The 15868-nt window shown below is 40.9% G+C and overlaps 1 protein-coding gene across 4 annotated transcripts in view; it reads right to left on the reverse strand.

Annotated features, from left to right (window-relative positions):
* Positions 1–4765: 4765 nt before the first annotated feature.
* Positions 4766–15868, reverse strand: part of clgn (calmegin) — a 64599-nt gene continuing 53496 nt past the window's right edge. For all 4 annotated transcript variants that reach the window (XM_043674122.2, XM_043674123.2, XM_043674124.2 and 1 more), the window contains exons 14-15: positions 11831–11946; positions 4766–5961 (exon numbers count right to left, since the gene is read on the reverse strand). In XM_043674122.2, coding sequence (XP_043530057.2) covers positions 5881–5961; positions 11831–11946 — 197 coding nt within the window. In that variant the 3' untranslated portion in view covers positions 4766–5880. The remainder of the gene's footprint in view (positions 5962–11830; positions 11947–15868) is intronic.

A 15868-nucleotide genomic window follows, 5' to 3' on the forward strand; every position in this document is an offset into this window, starting at 1 on the left:
CGTCAGAAATGTGATAGGTGGAAAGAGGTCAAGGTGAGGGTGAAAGGTCAGACTGGGGTGGGGCGGAGAGGTCGGGAAGAAGATTGCAGGTTAGGAAGGCGGTGCTGAATTCGATGGATTTGACTGAGACAGGGTGGAGGGAGGGGAAATGAGGAAACTGGTGAAATCCGAGTTCATCCCTTGTGGTTGGAGGGTTCCTAGGCGGAAGATAAGGCGCTCTTCCTCCAACCGTCGTTTTGTTGTGGTCTGACGATGGAGGAGTCCAAAGACCTGCATATCCTTGGTGGAGTGGGAGGGGGAATTAAAATTTTGAGCTACAGGGTGGTTGGGTTGGTTGGTCCGGGTGTCCCAGAGGTGTTCTCTGAAACACTCCGCAAGTAGCCGGCCTGTCTCCCCAATATAGAGGAGGCCACATCGGGTGCAGAGGATGCAATAGATGATGTGTGTGGAGGTGCAGGTGAATCTGTGGCGGATATGGAAGTTTCCTTTGGGGCCTTGGAGGGAGGTGAGGGGGGAGGTGTGGGCGCAAGTCTTGCACCTCCTGCGGTTGCAGGGGAAGGTGCCGGGAGTGGAGGTTGGGTTGGTGGGGGGTGTGGATCTGACGAGGGAGTCACGGAGGGAGTGGTCTTTACGGAATGCTGATAGGGGAGGGGAGGGAAATATATCCTTGGTGGTGGGGTCTGTTTGGAGGTAGCGGAAATGACGGCGGATGATGCGCTATACATGGAGATTGGTGGGGTGGTAGGTGAGGACCAGTGGGGTTCTGTCCTGGTGGCGGTTGGAGGGGCGGGGCTCAAGGGCGGAGGAGCGGGAAGTGGAAGAGATGCGGTGGAGGGCATCGTCGACCACGTCGGGGGGGAAATTGCGGTCCTTGAAGAAGGAGGCCATCTGGGTTGTGCGTTTTTGGAACTGGTCCTCCTGGGAGCAGATGCGGCCGCGTCGAAGGAATTGGGAGAATGGGATGGCGTTTTTACAGGGGGCAGGATGGGAGGAGGTGTAGTCCAGGTAGCTGTGGGAGTCGGTCGGTTTGTAGTAGATGTCCGTGTTGATTCGGTCGCCTGAGATAGAAATAGAAAGGTCGAGGAAGGGGAGGGAGGAATCTGAGACTGTCCAGGTGAATTTGAGGTCGGGGTGGAAGGTGTTGGTGAAGTGGATGAACTGTTCAACCTCCTCGTGGGAGCACGAGGCGGCGCCGATACAGTCATCGATGTAGCGGAGGAAAAGGTGGGGGGTGGGGCCAGTGTAGTTGCGGAAGATGGATTGTTCCACATTTCCTACGAAGAGGCAGGCATAGCTGGGGCCCATGCGGGTGCCCATGGCTACTCCTTTAGTTTGGAGGAAGTGGGAGGATTGGAAAGAGAATTAGAAAACTATTTGGAGTCCAGTCATTCTCCAGACACGTTTTGGGGAACCTTCCCTTATGGTTCTCTCATTGTAGGCTGCATGGCTATACCATTATAGTTGATGTCTTGTTCAACACTGCTGTCACAGACAGTAAAAACACAAGGAGTCCTCAATGCTGGTTCCAGCTCAATGAGCAGATAATCTGTGGGGAATGTTGAAAATAGAACAGCATTTCAGCAATAGTATGCTCTCACGTCAATCACAATGAAGCAACATGTAATGGCCTCAAACGTTGCATGAAGGCTTTGCTTATGCCAGGAGCCAAAGCAATTGTTCCAGATGAAAACTTACTCATTTGCATGTTGTAAATCAAAGTGCTGATGCTTCTTTGGGAGTTAGATTCAGGCATGTATCGATTCTCAAAACATCCCATTCAAAAAGAAAAGCCACCTTTGAACCTCACAGATCTTGTTAATTAGTTGTCATTAGTTATGAGAATGTGGTATCGCTTAGGTATTGTGTTTCAATGAATGGTAATAAAAGTGATGCCTACCACATTAATTTGCAAATTGCAAAGCCATGAGATTCTCAAGTTAGAGTCTTCATGGATTTGTATATCTGACATGACATGAGGCCAACTGATACAAAGTATGGAATGGTCAGGATTGCTTTTTGCAGTAAACTATATAGTTATTACCAAAACAATGCCCCTTCAATAAGATCCATTTTGATTGGAAATGGACAGCATTACAGCTACATGCATTCATGATTAATTCAATAGCCCCTAGCATGGCCTCATATGCAAAACAATGTACCCTGTTCCTGAATATGAAATACCTGTTACTTACTCCGCCCACTGTTCAAGCTTTGGCAGCAACTTTGTGTTATTGCATAGCTAAGTGCAAAAATGGTAAGATTTTAGCTGTGTCCCTTTGAGTGACTTGCAGACTCCACCTGAGACTAACTATTATTGCCTATTCTTTATAGCCCTTTTGTGTAACCGTCCCGGCACCACAATTATTTTTCAGCCTCCCTCTGCTTCCAATCATCATTGTGATTGTTCTCAATTCACCCCAAGTCCATGGCTTTGCAACTTGTCATACAGTCTCATCATATTGAGGCAGTGATAATGACTTGAGAATGCTACTACAGAAACCCCTCCTATGCTGTAAAAAGTCTCACCTTGACTTGCCGCTTCATGGTTTATTTTAGTGTTGCAAATCCATTGTTAGAGTGAGAGATTTGGTCTGGCTTGTTATCCCTGTGTCATAACATTAGGAAGATTCTTAATTTCATGAAACCCCAAGGGCAAAATTGGAATTTTTTTCCCCCCAAAAAACAGAATGATACTGACAATCTCACCATACAATCCCACACTTCTCATCATTTCCTAGACCTGGAGGAGCATGGGCAAAAAAAAATTATCACTGTTTTATTCTTGCTTTCAATGACAGGAGATGAAGTATTCAGCTTATAATACACATATCTATTTGAATAAAAAGGACACAATTAAAATGAGTGAATTGAAAGGTTTAGTGATCAGTTTAGCTAAACATTTCAGCCTTCCTGTGTTATAATACAACTGCTTCTTTAGGTATCTTATTGCACAATAGTAGAGTTCAAGTACCACCTATCCAGGAGGCATGTCATAATATGCACATATGCTTTTCTAATTAAAGCAAAACATTGTTACTAATCTGCAGATATTTTACACTTTTAGGACCACCAAATAGTTCCAAACAAAAGGACAAAAGAGAAAGTAATTCACATTATTAAGCAGGGTAATCCTATGTTATCAGAACAGAGTTCATGGCCGAAATTAATAAGATAAATACTGCTATAGATTGATCACACAGCAGTGAAGTAGATATATTCTTTGGTATTTATGAACACTATTCCCTTAATAATCCAGAATAAGTGCATCAAATTTTCTCATTTAAAAATACTATTTCTATACCAAACGAAAACTGACCTTTTTGTTTTTATTTTACACAATAGCATAGGCAAATAGTTACTTTTAGGTTGCAGTTGGGACTTAATAGAAATTGTTTTTAAAAATTCAAACAATTAAGATCTTTTAAAATGAACGAACGAGTCAGAGGAATACCAAGCTCATGTTCCCAAAGAAGAGGTTTGGCTGCCACATCGGGCAGATCTAAAAGCAACCTCCATCTACAGATGGTACAAAGTTTGAGAACAGAAATTAAAAAATTAGGAACGATACTTCATAAAACGTATTAATCTCAGCAGTTAATTCAAGAAATCTTGAAATTGCTGCTTTTTAAAATCCACCTCAAACAGACAGCTGACCTGCACGAGTCTACATTTATTACAGCAGATTAAAATGTTTTCCTATGCTATGGGGCGGGTTGGTAATTTAAAGGATAAGTTTAACCACATTGTGAAATATATAACTTTTAAATTGTTTGCCTTTTTTTCCTTTCATTAGTGTTGGCCTGACTGGTCATTCAGTTTTCAAAAGATTTCAGCTTCATATTGATGGTGTTTAAAGATTATTAATAAAAATCTAGAAGTGAAAGCTAGTTCTCATAATAGCACCTTGAAACTAATCAAGGATTATTGTAAATGGCTCAAGTGGTCATTTAATGTCTAACAGGAATGAACTTTGCCAGCCTTACGTGGTCTGGACTACATGCAACTCCAGACCCACAGCAACGGCAAGCAATTCTTGGTCTTAAAAAGGCCCAAACACTGTTTTGCTCACACAAGGGACAGCAAGAGAAAAATCTGAGATATTAACAATTAATTTGCAGTGTGCCAAATTGCTGTCTCATCCATTTTGTGTTCTTGCTGATGGCGATTATCACCTAACAGGCGGTGTGCAACAGCACACAGAGTGAGATAACTATTAAATAAGTTACAGAAGAAATTAAGAGCAAACAAGCAACAAGGGAAACCCAATAAAAAATGGAACATACATGCTGGGGGAAAAAAAAAGCCCGTTTTCTTCTGACGATGTCAAATCAGGTCCTTATTATAAATAGTTTCAATGTCAACTCCTCCGCACAATGTAATATCTGAAGAGTTTCAATAGAATATCTTGTAACAAACGACACCTCTACCTTCACTGCTGTTGCATCGGATAACTTTATATCACTTTAAGGAAGGTTTGTTTCAGCACTTGTAAAATTAACCTTTGCTTACCTAACATGAACCACATGCAACTTTTAAGATGGTCATTAACTGGTCAGATGTAGAAGGAAACTTTGTAACAGGGCATTAAGGAATGGATGCAGATTGAAAACAAAATGAGGAAGGAATAAAAATGCATATAAAATATTGCAAGTTGTATTCAAGATGAATTTCTGCCTCAGCTCCTTATTACACAATGCCAGATTCACAAAACTTAAGTCAGCCATTCTATATAGGTGAGCAATTAATATGTAGACAACACAAAAACTTCCATTATATTAAATATTTATTTCAAAGAGCAATTGTACATTTTGCAAACATCAGTGTAAACAGGGATTATGCGAACCCAGAGTAACATTAAAACTATAAAACACCAGAAAATTCAGTACGCTTCACACCATTCATCTCCTGAATTGCAGCCAATTGGTTCGTAAAATCATTCACCTCTGCATTCATAATAATGAAACTGAGACAGAAGATGACTTAGGAATGCCACTGCACTGTATTACAATTTATCAAACACACACGCACACGAAAAACATCCCATCAGGGATGAGAAAATTTCTCCCAGTTAATTTGACAGTATGGAGTGCAGATCATGAGATGTTTTAAGTTGGTGGTAAACCTAAAATGCAATACAGCTATTTGTACTAAACTTAGAGGGCAAAAAAAGCACACAACTCTTATGTGTACCCGAACAATATGTACAAAGAAATTCAGTGCATCTTTTTGTTTTGCTACAATACAATCCGATAAGAGACCTATTTAGGGAAGAAAACACTGGCACCAATGCGAAAAAAAAACTGCAGTTGTGCTAAAAGGTACATCATTTCAATTAATTTATATATGTACACTGGAATTATCTTTAGTATTGTGTTTTATCACACTGATTTCACCCTCCCTCCTCATACTGGGCAGAAACTTGAACTCAGTGTCGTAAATATGCCAATGCTTCTTCCCTTTCAATGCAAATATCACCATATAACTGTAATTAGCTTTTATCTTCTAACATTTGTATTTTTACCCTGGTTAACAGTTGTTTCACAGAAGTTACCAAATATTTGCTACAACTTTCCTTGCAATAGTAGAAGATGCCTTCACAACTGGTCATTTGGTATTAGGACATATTTTGATATGCCTAATGTTAAAAATCAACATCCTCAGAGTGATTTATTTTTCTTGCCAGGAAGACTAAGAGGCTTGTAAATGAAGCAGAGAAGAACAGTATGGAGGCTAAGATTAGATAGGTACTTGGAATAGAGGTTGATTTATCAGCTCAGCCACAAGCTGAGTAATTCACATGCTGTCAGGAAGTACAGAGGATGGTATGCCCACCTGGAAAAAGTGAGAATGCCTCCATTCAATAACTAACTATTAAAACATTTACTCCTTTCTCACTTTTTTCTTACGGATCAGTTTTGTAGGACAGTCACCTGAGCCAGCACCTTCATCAGCTTCTTTCATCTGAAAAGTAAAAGCGAAACCTATTACAAAAGGAACATATCTTTCTCTTATCACAGAGATGCCATAATTTGATATTTCGCATCTTCTCCAGGCTTAACATACAGTAGCATTGGCAACAGAATCAGTAATATACCCCCAAGTTTGTTTTTAAATAGCACCATGTTCAGTTTGTCACTGTTACACTCTCTGTGAATGTATCCAAGCTATTAAATCTAAAGTTACATAGAGGCAGGATTAGGTGAGGCTCCATTTTATTTGCTTAATTGTTAATTTTAACTAGTATGTAGAAAAAATATCTATAACAGACTAATCTTTCTTCATTAGTTTACAAGCCATCTGTAAGCACTGCTTAAATACATTATTTATTAGCATATATTGGTCAATATAGTTTGGAAATAAAGTTAGGATGTGTTATTACATTTGTTTCATTCTTAAAGTTTTCCATAAACACCTTATCCAAAATTATTTCTCATTTCAACCTTACAATCCCAATTTAATACACCTTCAAAAGCTAATTTCACCTTTGCCTCAAGGTCAAATATGCCTTCAGCAAAGCCAGGAGGGAGAGAGGTCAGCAAACCCTTCCTGCTAATTATGTTAGTTACTGCATCTACTTTAGGTCTTCATGAGGCATAACTCCAGTTTTCAAAACCAATAATACATCAAAATATATCTGGTTTCCAATTTATTTTTAAAAAATTAAACAGATAGTACTGTAATGTAACCTATATAGAAATCAAAGGCCAATTCAGTTGGAGCAGAAGCGCAGACCAAAAACAAAAGGCCATCATAATCAGAATTTACAACCACCTACTCAAATCCTATAAAATATTATTCTTCAGATATTTCAGGTGATAAACCTGAGTATTTCCAGTATCAAGGCTAACTCTTATTTGGCAATACTGGAACTATTCTTCACGCACTAAAGCCTCCATGAGCTCATTCTTAACCCATCTGCAACAGAAAACCAACTATTACTTGCAATCTGTATCAAGCAGCTAAATACAAATGGATGCTTTTTCAATTTACAGGCCCATAAATCATGGATACATTAATACCTGGATTTTAATTACAAGAAATGCATTTGATTGGAGTTCCTTACATTCAACTCACTCCTCTAATGCATGCCAATCATGGAATTAAGCCAACGTTTTTGCAATACCAATGGATCTCAGATATGTATAGCTACTTGTGGCCCAAAGAGCAAGGAAACACATTTTAAAGATAAGGCATCCAAAAAATACATAGAAAAAGTGACTTTAAAACAACTTGGTACTGTTGAGAAAGGGTACAAGTACAAAGTTAAAATAATTTTGTGTTATGACAATGAAAGACATTGAGGGAAAATACTTAAATATCCACTAGACGGGGACAGGTAAAGGAAAAGCTGGAGAATATTTTAAATCCATGCATAATTTGTTGCTGCAATTGAATGTACCACAACTAGCTAAAGTTCTCAAAAGGATGCTAGTATAGTTCCAATGTGGATTGAAAGTAAATAAAAGAAATTCAACAACTTGACAGGAGGAAAAATAAAATAAGGGGGAGTTCGCTGTCCCATTTGGAAGCCAACCTTCTGCTCCCAACCCAGTGAGATGACAATACATTACTTCCTAGTACACCTACCTTATATAATATCACAGTACTGAGTGTAATATTCGCATGCAGATTGAGGCACTTAAGCCTCAAGTGGTCAACCCCTCACTTTGTTTCTAAACCTCAGAATTAAACTTAGGTAAGACCAGTGCCTCAGAAAAATCATCTGGTCAAAATTGTCTATAAGAACAAAGACACAGATGTAGTTCAAAAGTGAGGAGAGCGTGCCCGGTATTACTTAATAAATAATATCAACTGGATTTTGTAGTTGATGGCTTTGTGATTAGTAGTTGCTGAGAGCTCTGTTCTAGTCATTTTAGATGTTATCTGTAATATTTAATCAAGAAATGAGGGAACAGAACTTGTCCTTTAGAAATAAATAGGTTCATGAAGAATTAATTGTGCGCAGTCAATATTCCCTTCTCAAGGGTGGACTATTGGAAATAGGGTCTCTGTAAAACAGAGTTTTACTGGTACTTACTGTGTAGCATGAGAGTTCATTTAACTGCAAATACACAATAAATAACTTACCAAATTTTTAGCATATGAAAACAAATAAGTGAAGAATCACAATAAGTGGAAGCCATGATGCCCCATTTAACTAGTGTCATTTACCTGGCACATTATGTACTCCATTTCCAGTATGTTGTTTTGGAAAATAAGAAGTTTTTGTCCTTATAACTATTAACTAACCCTCTGAGGGGGACAGACAAGGGAACAACAGTCATACTGGCATCATGAATAGCTGCTGTGGTCATTGGGAAAGAAGGTTTAGACAGGTGATTAACAACACAGATTGGCAGTTCCTAAATTAAAAGAAAGCCAACAGGTGTTGGCGGGGGGGGGGGGAAATAAAGGTGAGAGAGATCCAGGGGAATGAGCTATCACCTTAGAGTCATAGAGATGTACAGCATGGAAACAGACCCTTGGGTCCGACCCATCCATGCCGACCAGATATCCCAATCCAATCTAGTCCCATCTGCCAGCACCCGGTCCATATCCCTCCAAACCCTTCCTATTCATATACCCAAACAAATGCCTCTTAAATGTTGCAATTGTACCAGCCTCCGCCACATCCTCTGGCAGCTCATTCCATACATGTACCACCCTCTGCGTGAAAACGTTGCCCCTTAGGTCTCTTTTAAATCTTTCCTCTTTCACCCTAAACCTATGCCCTCTAGTTCTGGACGCCCCGACCTAGGGAAAGGACTTTGTCTATTTATCCTATCCATGCCCCATAATTTTGTAAACCTCTATAAGGTCACCCCTCAGCCTCCGACGCCCACAGAAAACAGCGCCAGCCTGTTCAGCCTCTCTCAATAGCTCAAATCCACCAATCCTGGCAACATCCTTGTAAATCTTTTCTGTACCCTTTCAAGTTTCACAACATCTTTCTAATAGGAAGGAGACCAGAATTGCACGCAATATTCCAACAGTGGCCTAACCAATGTCCTATACAGTCACATGACCTCCCAACTCCTGTACTCAATACTCTGACCAATAAAGGAAAGCATACCAAATGCCTTCTTCATTATCCTATCTACCTGCGACTCCACTTTCAAGGAACTATGAACCTGCCTCTGTTCAGCAACACTCCCTAGGATCTTACCATTAAGTGTAATAAGCCCTGCTAAGATTTGCTTTCCCAAAATGCAGCACCTCGCATTTATTGGAATTAAACTCCATCTGCCACTTCTCAGTCCATTGGCCCATCTGGTCCAGGTCCTGTTGTAATCTGAGGTAACCCTCTTCGCTGTCCACTACACCTCCAATTTTGGTGTCATCTGCAAACTTACTAACTATCTCTTATGCTCGCATCCAAATCATTTATGTAAATGACAAAAAGTAGAGGACCCAACACTGATCCTTGTGGCACTCCACTGGTCACGGGCCTCCAGTCTGAAAAACAACCCTTCACCACCACCCTCTGTCTTCTACCTTTGAGCCAGTTCTGTATCCAAACGGCTAGTTCGCTCTGTATTCCATGAGATCTAACCTTGCTAATCAGTCTCCCATGGGGAACCTTGTCAAACGCCTTACTGAAGTCCATATAGATCACATCTACTACTCTGCCCTCATCAATTCTCTTTGTTACTTCTTCAAAAAACTCAATCAAGTTTGAGAGACATGATTTCCCACGCACAAATCCATGTTGACTATCCCGAATCAGTCCTTGCCTTTCCAAATACATGTACATCCTGTCCCTCAGGATTCCCTCCAACAACTTGCCCACCACCGAGGTCAGGCTCACCGGTCTATAGTTCCCTGGCTTGTTTTTACCGCCCTTCTTAAACAGTGGCACCACGTTTGCCAACCTCCAGTCTTCCAGCACCTCACCTGTGACTATCGATGATACAAATATCTCAGCAAGAGGCCCAGTAATCACTTCTCTAGCTTACCCCATCAGCTGAAAAGTGAAAACTGTTCTACCAAAAATTATCACCAATGATTTCAAGGCATCAGCAACGAACACTAACACTCCAAAACTGCTGTCCTTGGCCCTCCATTCTACAGAACAACTTTAGGATTGATATAGTGCTTTCATCTGTTAAGAGTTGAATATTTTCTTTGTCTAAATGAATACTGCATCATTGCTAAAACTCTGCTTAACAAATTTAATACACTTTCTGAAAATTGCTTACAAATTGTCAACTGCCTATATTAAATAACTCGGATCACAAGCCCTTCCAAAGTCAAGAAAGAAATAGGAACCAAGACCCACCCTTGAACCTGATATTTCTCATTTTTGTGGAAACCAGAATGGGGCAGTCTGGAGTTTCTGGAAACAGCTGGACATGTAAATGTTTGCTTTCCTCCAATGAAATTCGATTGTGGTGTCCCCTTTACTTGGAACCTCGAGTGTGAAATCAAGGAAGTGCACGTCTGTTCTTGGTTCATTTTTTTGGAAGTCCAGCATATCCTTTTGGAGAGCTGAGGTACTTACGGGTAAGGGGTCAGGTATCCTTTGGGGGATGTGTCAGGTGTCCTTTGGGACTATTTGCTGTGGGGACTAAGTTGGCATGGGATAAGAGAAGCCATAGAGGATGGGTAGGTAATGAATAGGCTATAAAGGGGCATGGCAGATGGTAAATAAACATTGGAATGGCATGGAGAGTATGAGAGATAAGCAGATGATGCAGAGTCAAGACTGTGGTGCTGGAAAACGACAGCAGGTCAGGCAGCATCCAAGGAGCAGGGAAATCAATATTTCGGGCAATTTTCCTGCTCCTCTGATGTGACCTGACCTATTGTGCTTTTCCAGCACCACACTCTCTACTCTTATCTCCAGCATCTGCAGTCCTCACTTTCACCTTGATGATGCGGTGTGTCTAGGGATAAGAGAGAGTGAGCAGGAAGAATTCTTCATCAAGACAGCAGTGGAGTAACTGGAATGAGCAGTCTAGTCCGGTCAGCTTTTGCTCCTTGCTTTGGCTTTCTTATTTCTTGGTTTTCTTTTCTTTAGAGTGTGCAGAGTGGCAGGTGAGGGAGGAGGCCTCAGACATTGGCAACACTGGGACAAGCTGGATATGGCTCCAACCCTGCCTGAGATTTTCCAACAAGCGAGGAGCAGGTTCTGGCTTTCCCTGAGCCCAGGAGCTGTTAACTGAACTGTGTCTTAATAATTTTAAAGAAGTAAAATTATGCATAACTTCTGTCACTGATGTAGGCACCATGGTGGGGCGAATTATAAAACTTTTCACTATATTTTTCATGTAAAAGTGCACATAGCAATATATAAAAGAGGAATCTTTACTTTTAAAGATCAACCACAATGCTGGAGCCCCAAGGCAAAAATCCAGCACCAACTGGACTGAAACCAGAACAGTGAGCAAATCATTTTTAAAAGTGGCATTTGCACAGCAAAGATTTCTTCCACCTCTGCACAGCCGATGCAAGAACAAAAATTGGGACCCAGAAAACCTAGGTTGACCTTCTAACAAGTCTGTCTTAATGCACCTCCATCCTGTAATCTCTGGACTGCTCCCATAGTCTATGGCTCTGAGCCTATCCTAGCCTCATGCCCCCCAGAGTGAAAGTTAGGTCCAGTGGGGACCCTTTAACCAATGTATGTAGGTTGGATCAGGAAACTTCCTGACTTGGGTCATATTGAGAGCAAGAATCCAATTCTACATTTCCTTCAGTGTGCTCTACAGACAGCTATAAAATCAAGTACTTTTATAGTTTGCCTAAAAATTTAAAACAAAAAGACTTAGTTATGTATGCAAAGCCCAGTATGCTTAAAATGAGAACATCCATTGAAACAATGACTAACCTCATCCTCTGAAGCTGATTTTGACTTACTGCCCTCTTCATCTTCCTCTTCATCGTCGTCCTCTTCTTGACTGCCTTCTCCAATGTTTTCATCATCTCCACTTGCCTTCTCATCTTCTACATTAAAAAAAAGTTTAAAAACCAGTAGACAGGCATGATGAAAATCTAGTACAATAATACAAAATGCATTGAAAAACTAATGAAACATTGGTTTTTATCTCACGATGCCCCGAGTATGAAGTGGAGAAAGTTATGCCTCTTGGACAAAATCCATCTGAAGTGCCACATTCCATTTAGACTTCGTACATCAGAAAAGAACGGAGGAACAATACTGATTTACAAGAATGAATCCAGGATTGAGAGGGTTAGGCCATGTGTAGTTGCATACACTTAGCCAGTACGTGAGTATAGTAGAGTGTTCAACATCAACCACAATGTTGGAGCCCCAAGGCAAAAATCCAGCCCCAACTGGGGCTGGCAAAACCAGAACAGCAGGTAATCATTTTTAAAAGTGGCATTTGCAGAGCCAAGATTTCTTTCACCTCTGCACAGCCAATGCAGGAACAAAAATTGGGAGCCAGAAAACGTAGGGTTAGGGAGAGCTGGGGAAAGACTTAAAAGGGACCGGAGGGGCAACATTTTCACATAAAAAGGTGGTGCATTTATGGAATGAGCTGCCAGAGAAAGTGGTGGAGGCTGGTACAATTACAACATTTAAAAGGAATCTGGATGAGTACATGAATAAAGAGGATTTAGACGGATATGGGCCAAGCGCTTGCAAATGGGACTAGATTAATTCAGGATATCTGGTTGGCATGGACGAGTTGGACTGAAGGGTCTGTTTCTGTGCTGTACAACTCTATGACTCTAATGACAAAAATTATTTTGTCATGTGGAAGAATCAAGAGGCAGGGGAGTATTATCTTGAAATTAAAGCCATACCTTACAGCAGTGAAATCAGGAAGCATTTTTTCACAAAAAATGATAGAAGAAGCATGTATTATTAATCTGGCAAATGCCGAGTTTAGGACTAGTGAAGCTTTCGAATCAGAGAAACAGGGAATATAGAGCAAAGGTGGGAGACTAGAGTTACCATAATCAGCTGTGATCTGTCTGAATGGCAGGACAAGCTCAATGGTCATAGCCAGTTCATGAAGTACATACATACACAAACAAACAAACCAACCACATGAAAATAAAAACTACAAAAAGAAAAGAACCGAGAACGATCATTTCCAAATAATCTCAGAATTGCACTGGAGGAGAAAAAAGTCTTAAAATGAGGATGGGATGTGTATGGACTAGACAGGACCTCCTCAAAATATTTTAAGCAGATAGTCTAGACTCTAAATTTTTCTTATTTTTAAAGGCAAGCGTGAGTTGCCTGTTCCAGATGCAATGTGACTGGGTGACTGGTCAAACTACTCTATGTTAAGCAAAACACATTTATTTAAAAATTAAAATACAACTGAAGAAAGAGGAATTTAGACTAACAACTCTATTGGAAAACTTAACAGGACAATAGATACAGTAACTATTACTGATTACTCAAGGGAGACTGATTAGCACGGTTTGATCTTATGGAATACAGGGAGAACTAGCTATTTGGATACAGAAGTGGCTCAAAGGTAGAAGACAGAGGGTGGTGGTGGAGGGTTGCTTTTCAGACTGGAGCCCCGTGACCAGTGGAGTGCCACAAGGATCGGTGCTGGGTCCTCTACTTTTTGTCATTTACATAAATGATTTGGATGCGAGCATAACAGGTACAGTTAGTAAGTTTGCAGATGACACCAAAATTGGAGGTGTAGTGGACAGCGAAGAGGGTTACCTCAGATTACAACAGGATCTTGACCAGATGGGCCAATGGGCTGAGAAGTGGCAGATGGAGTTTAATTCTGATAAATGCAAGGTGCTGCATTTTGGGAAAGCAAATCTTAGCAGGACTTATACACTTAATGGTAAGGTCCTGGGGAGTGTTGCTGAACAAAGAGACCTTGGAGTGCAGGTTCATAGCTCCTTGAAAGTGGAGTCGCAGGTAAATAGGATAGTGAAGAACACGTTTGGTATGCTTTCCTTTATTGGTCAGAGTATTGAGTACAGGAGTTGGGAGGTCATGTTGCGGCTGTGTAGGACATTGGTTAGGCCACTGTTGGAATATTGCGTGCAATTCTGGTCTCCTTCCTATTGGAAAGATGTTGTGAAACTTAAAAGGGTCCAGAAAAGATTTACAAGGATGTTGCCAGGTTGGTGGATCTGAGCTACAGGGAGAGGCTGAACAGGCTGGGGCTGTTGGAGTGTCGGAAGCTAAGGGGTGACCTTACAGAGGTTTACAAAATTATGAGGGGCATGGATAGGATAAATAGACAAAGTTTTTTCCCTGGGGTCAGGGAATCCAGAACTAGAGGGCATAGGGTTAGGGTGAGAAGGAAAAGATATAAAAGAGACCTCAGGAGCAACTTTTTCACACAGAGGGTGGTACGTGCATGGAATGAGCTGCCAGAGGAGGTGGTGGAGGCCTGTACAATTGCAACATTTAAGAGGCATTTGGATGGGTATATGTATAGGAAGGGTTTGGAGGGATATGGGCTGGGTGCTGGCAGGTGGGACTAGATTGGGTTGGGATATCTGGTTGGCATGGACGGGTTGGACCGAAGGGTCTGTTTCCATGCTGTACATCTCCAGGACTCTATGACTCTAAAAGATTTACAAAGGTGTTGTCAGGGTTGGAGGATTTGAGCTAAGGGAGAGATTGAATAGGCTGGGGTGGTTTTCCCTGGAGCATTGGAGGCTGAGAGGTAAGCTTACAGAGGTTTATAAAATCATGAGGGGAATGGATAGGATAAATGGATAGATGGGGTAGTCCAGAACTAGAGAGCATAGGTGAGGGGGAAGATATAAAAGAGACCTAAGAGGCAACGTTTTCACGCAGTGGGTGATACATGTATAGAATGTGCTGCCAGAAGAAGTGGAGGAGACTAGTACGATTGCAACATTTAAAAGGCATCTGGATGGGTATATGAATAGGAAGGGTTTGGAGGGATATGGGCCGGGTGCTGGCAGGCAGGACTAGATTGGATTGGGATATCTGGTTGGCATGGACGGGTTGGACCGAAGGGTCTGTTTCCATCATGTACATCTTTATGACTCTATAACTGTTCCAATATGGTTTCATCCAATAAATACACCCCTTGGAAAAAGGGAAATTCAGACAGACTCTCACATGCAGTTCTCTCATTCAGGAGAAAATTCAGAGAGAGTAGTAGCCAGGAAACATTCATTGAAGTTTCCAACTCTGTTGAGACCCCAATAGCTTCTGCTTCAAGCTAAAACTAACAACTCAGAAATCCTGATCTGTCAGAAATAGCCACACCCAATCAGGCTGTTTTAAACAAAAAACCTTAAGGCCTCCCAAGCTGTTTACTCTAGTGGTTCTAGTAGACTGCTTAGCGCCTCTGCCTTACAGCCTCATGTCAAAACCACCAGGACAAAAAAAAAATAATTTATTTAAGTAACAGCATTGTCACAGATATTAGTATACTTCAGGTTTCTGAAATTCTTCTCATTCTGAGACATTTAAACAATTTATTCTAAACATGAGCTAAGAGAACACAAAATGCATAGCTGAAACACCAAGATTGTTTTACTGCATGCCTTTTATCTTGAACTGGCCAGGACCATTTTACAATACCTCAAGAATAATAGGGGCAGATTCAGCTGACAAATTTAAAACAGGAATCAGACCTATTTTTGTGAAGAGACAGCTGAGACACGATATCTTTTGAATTTTGGAATTATTTAGTTGCTTCCTCCCAGTTCAACATGTTCCTCTGTTCTTAATTAAAACTGAAAGCAAATCACAGCTATATTGCCCAAATCAAAAATACTCCAGTACCAAATTACCAGATTTTTAAAAAATCATAAGGATGGACTCAGGGTTCAAACTATGAGCAGCTAGAGGAGTTTCTAGTTTGGGAGACATGTTTGATGTCTTTTGAGCAACTGAGCCACAGATACGGGTTGCCCAGCAGAGACCTTTTCC

The sequence above is a fragment of the Chiloscyllium plagiosum genome, unplaced genomic scaffold (assembly GCF_037043375.1).
Source record: "Chiloscyllium plagiosum isolate Xiang-an unplaced genomic scaffold, Cpla_swu_hap1 HiC_scaffold_36, whole genome shotgun sequence".
NCBI lineage: Eukaryota > Metazoa > Chordata > Chondrichthyes > Orectolobiformes > Hemiscylliidae > Chiloscyllium > Chiloscyllium plagiosum.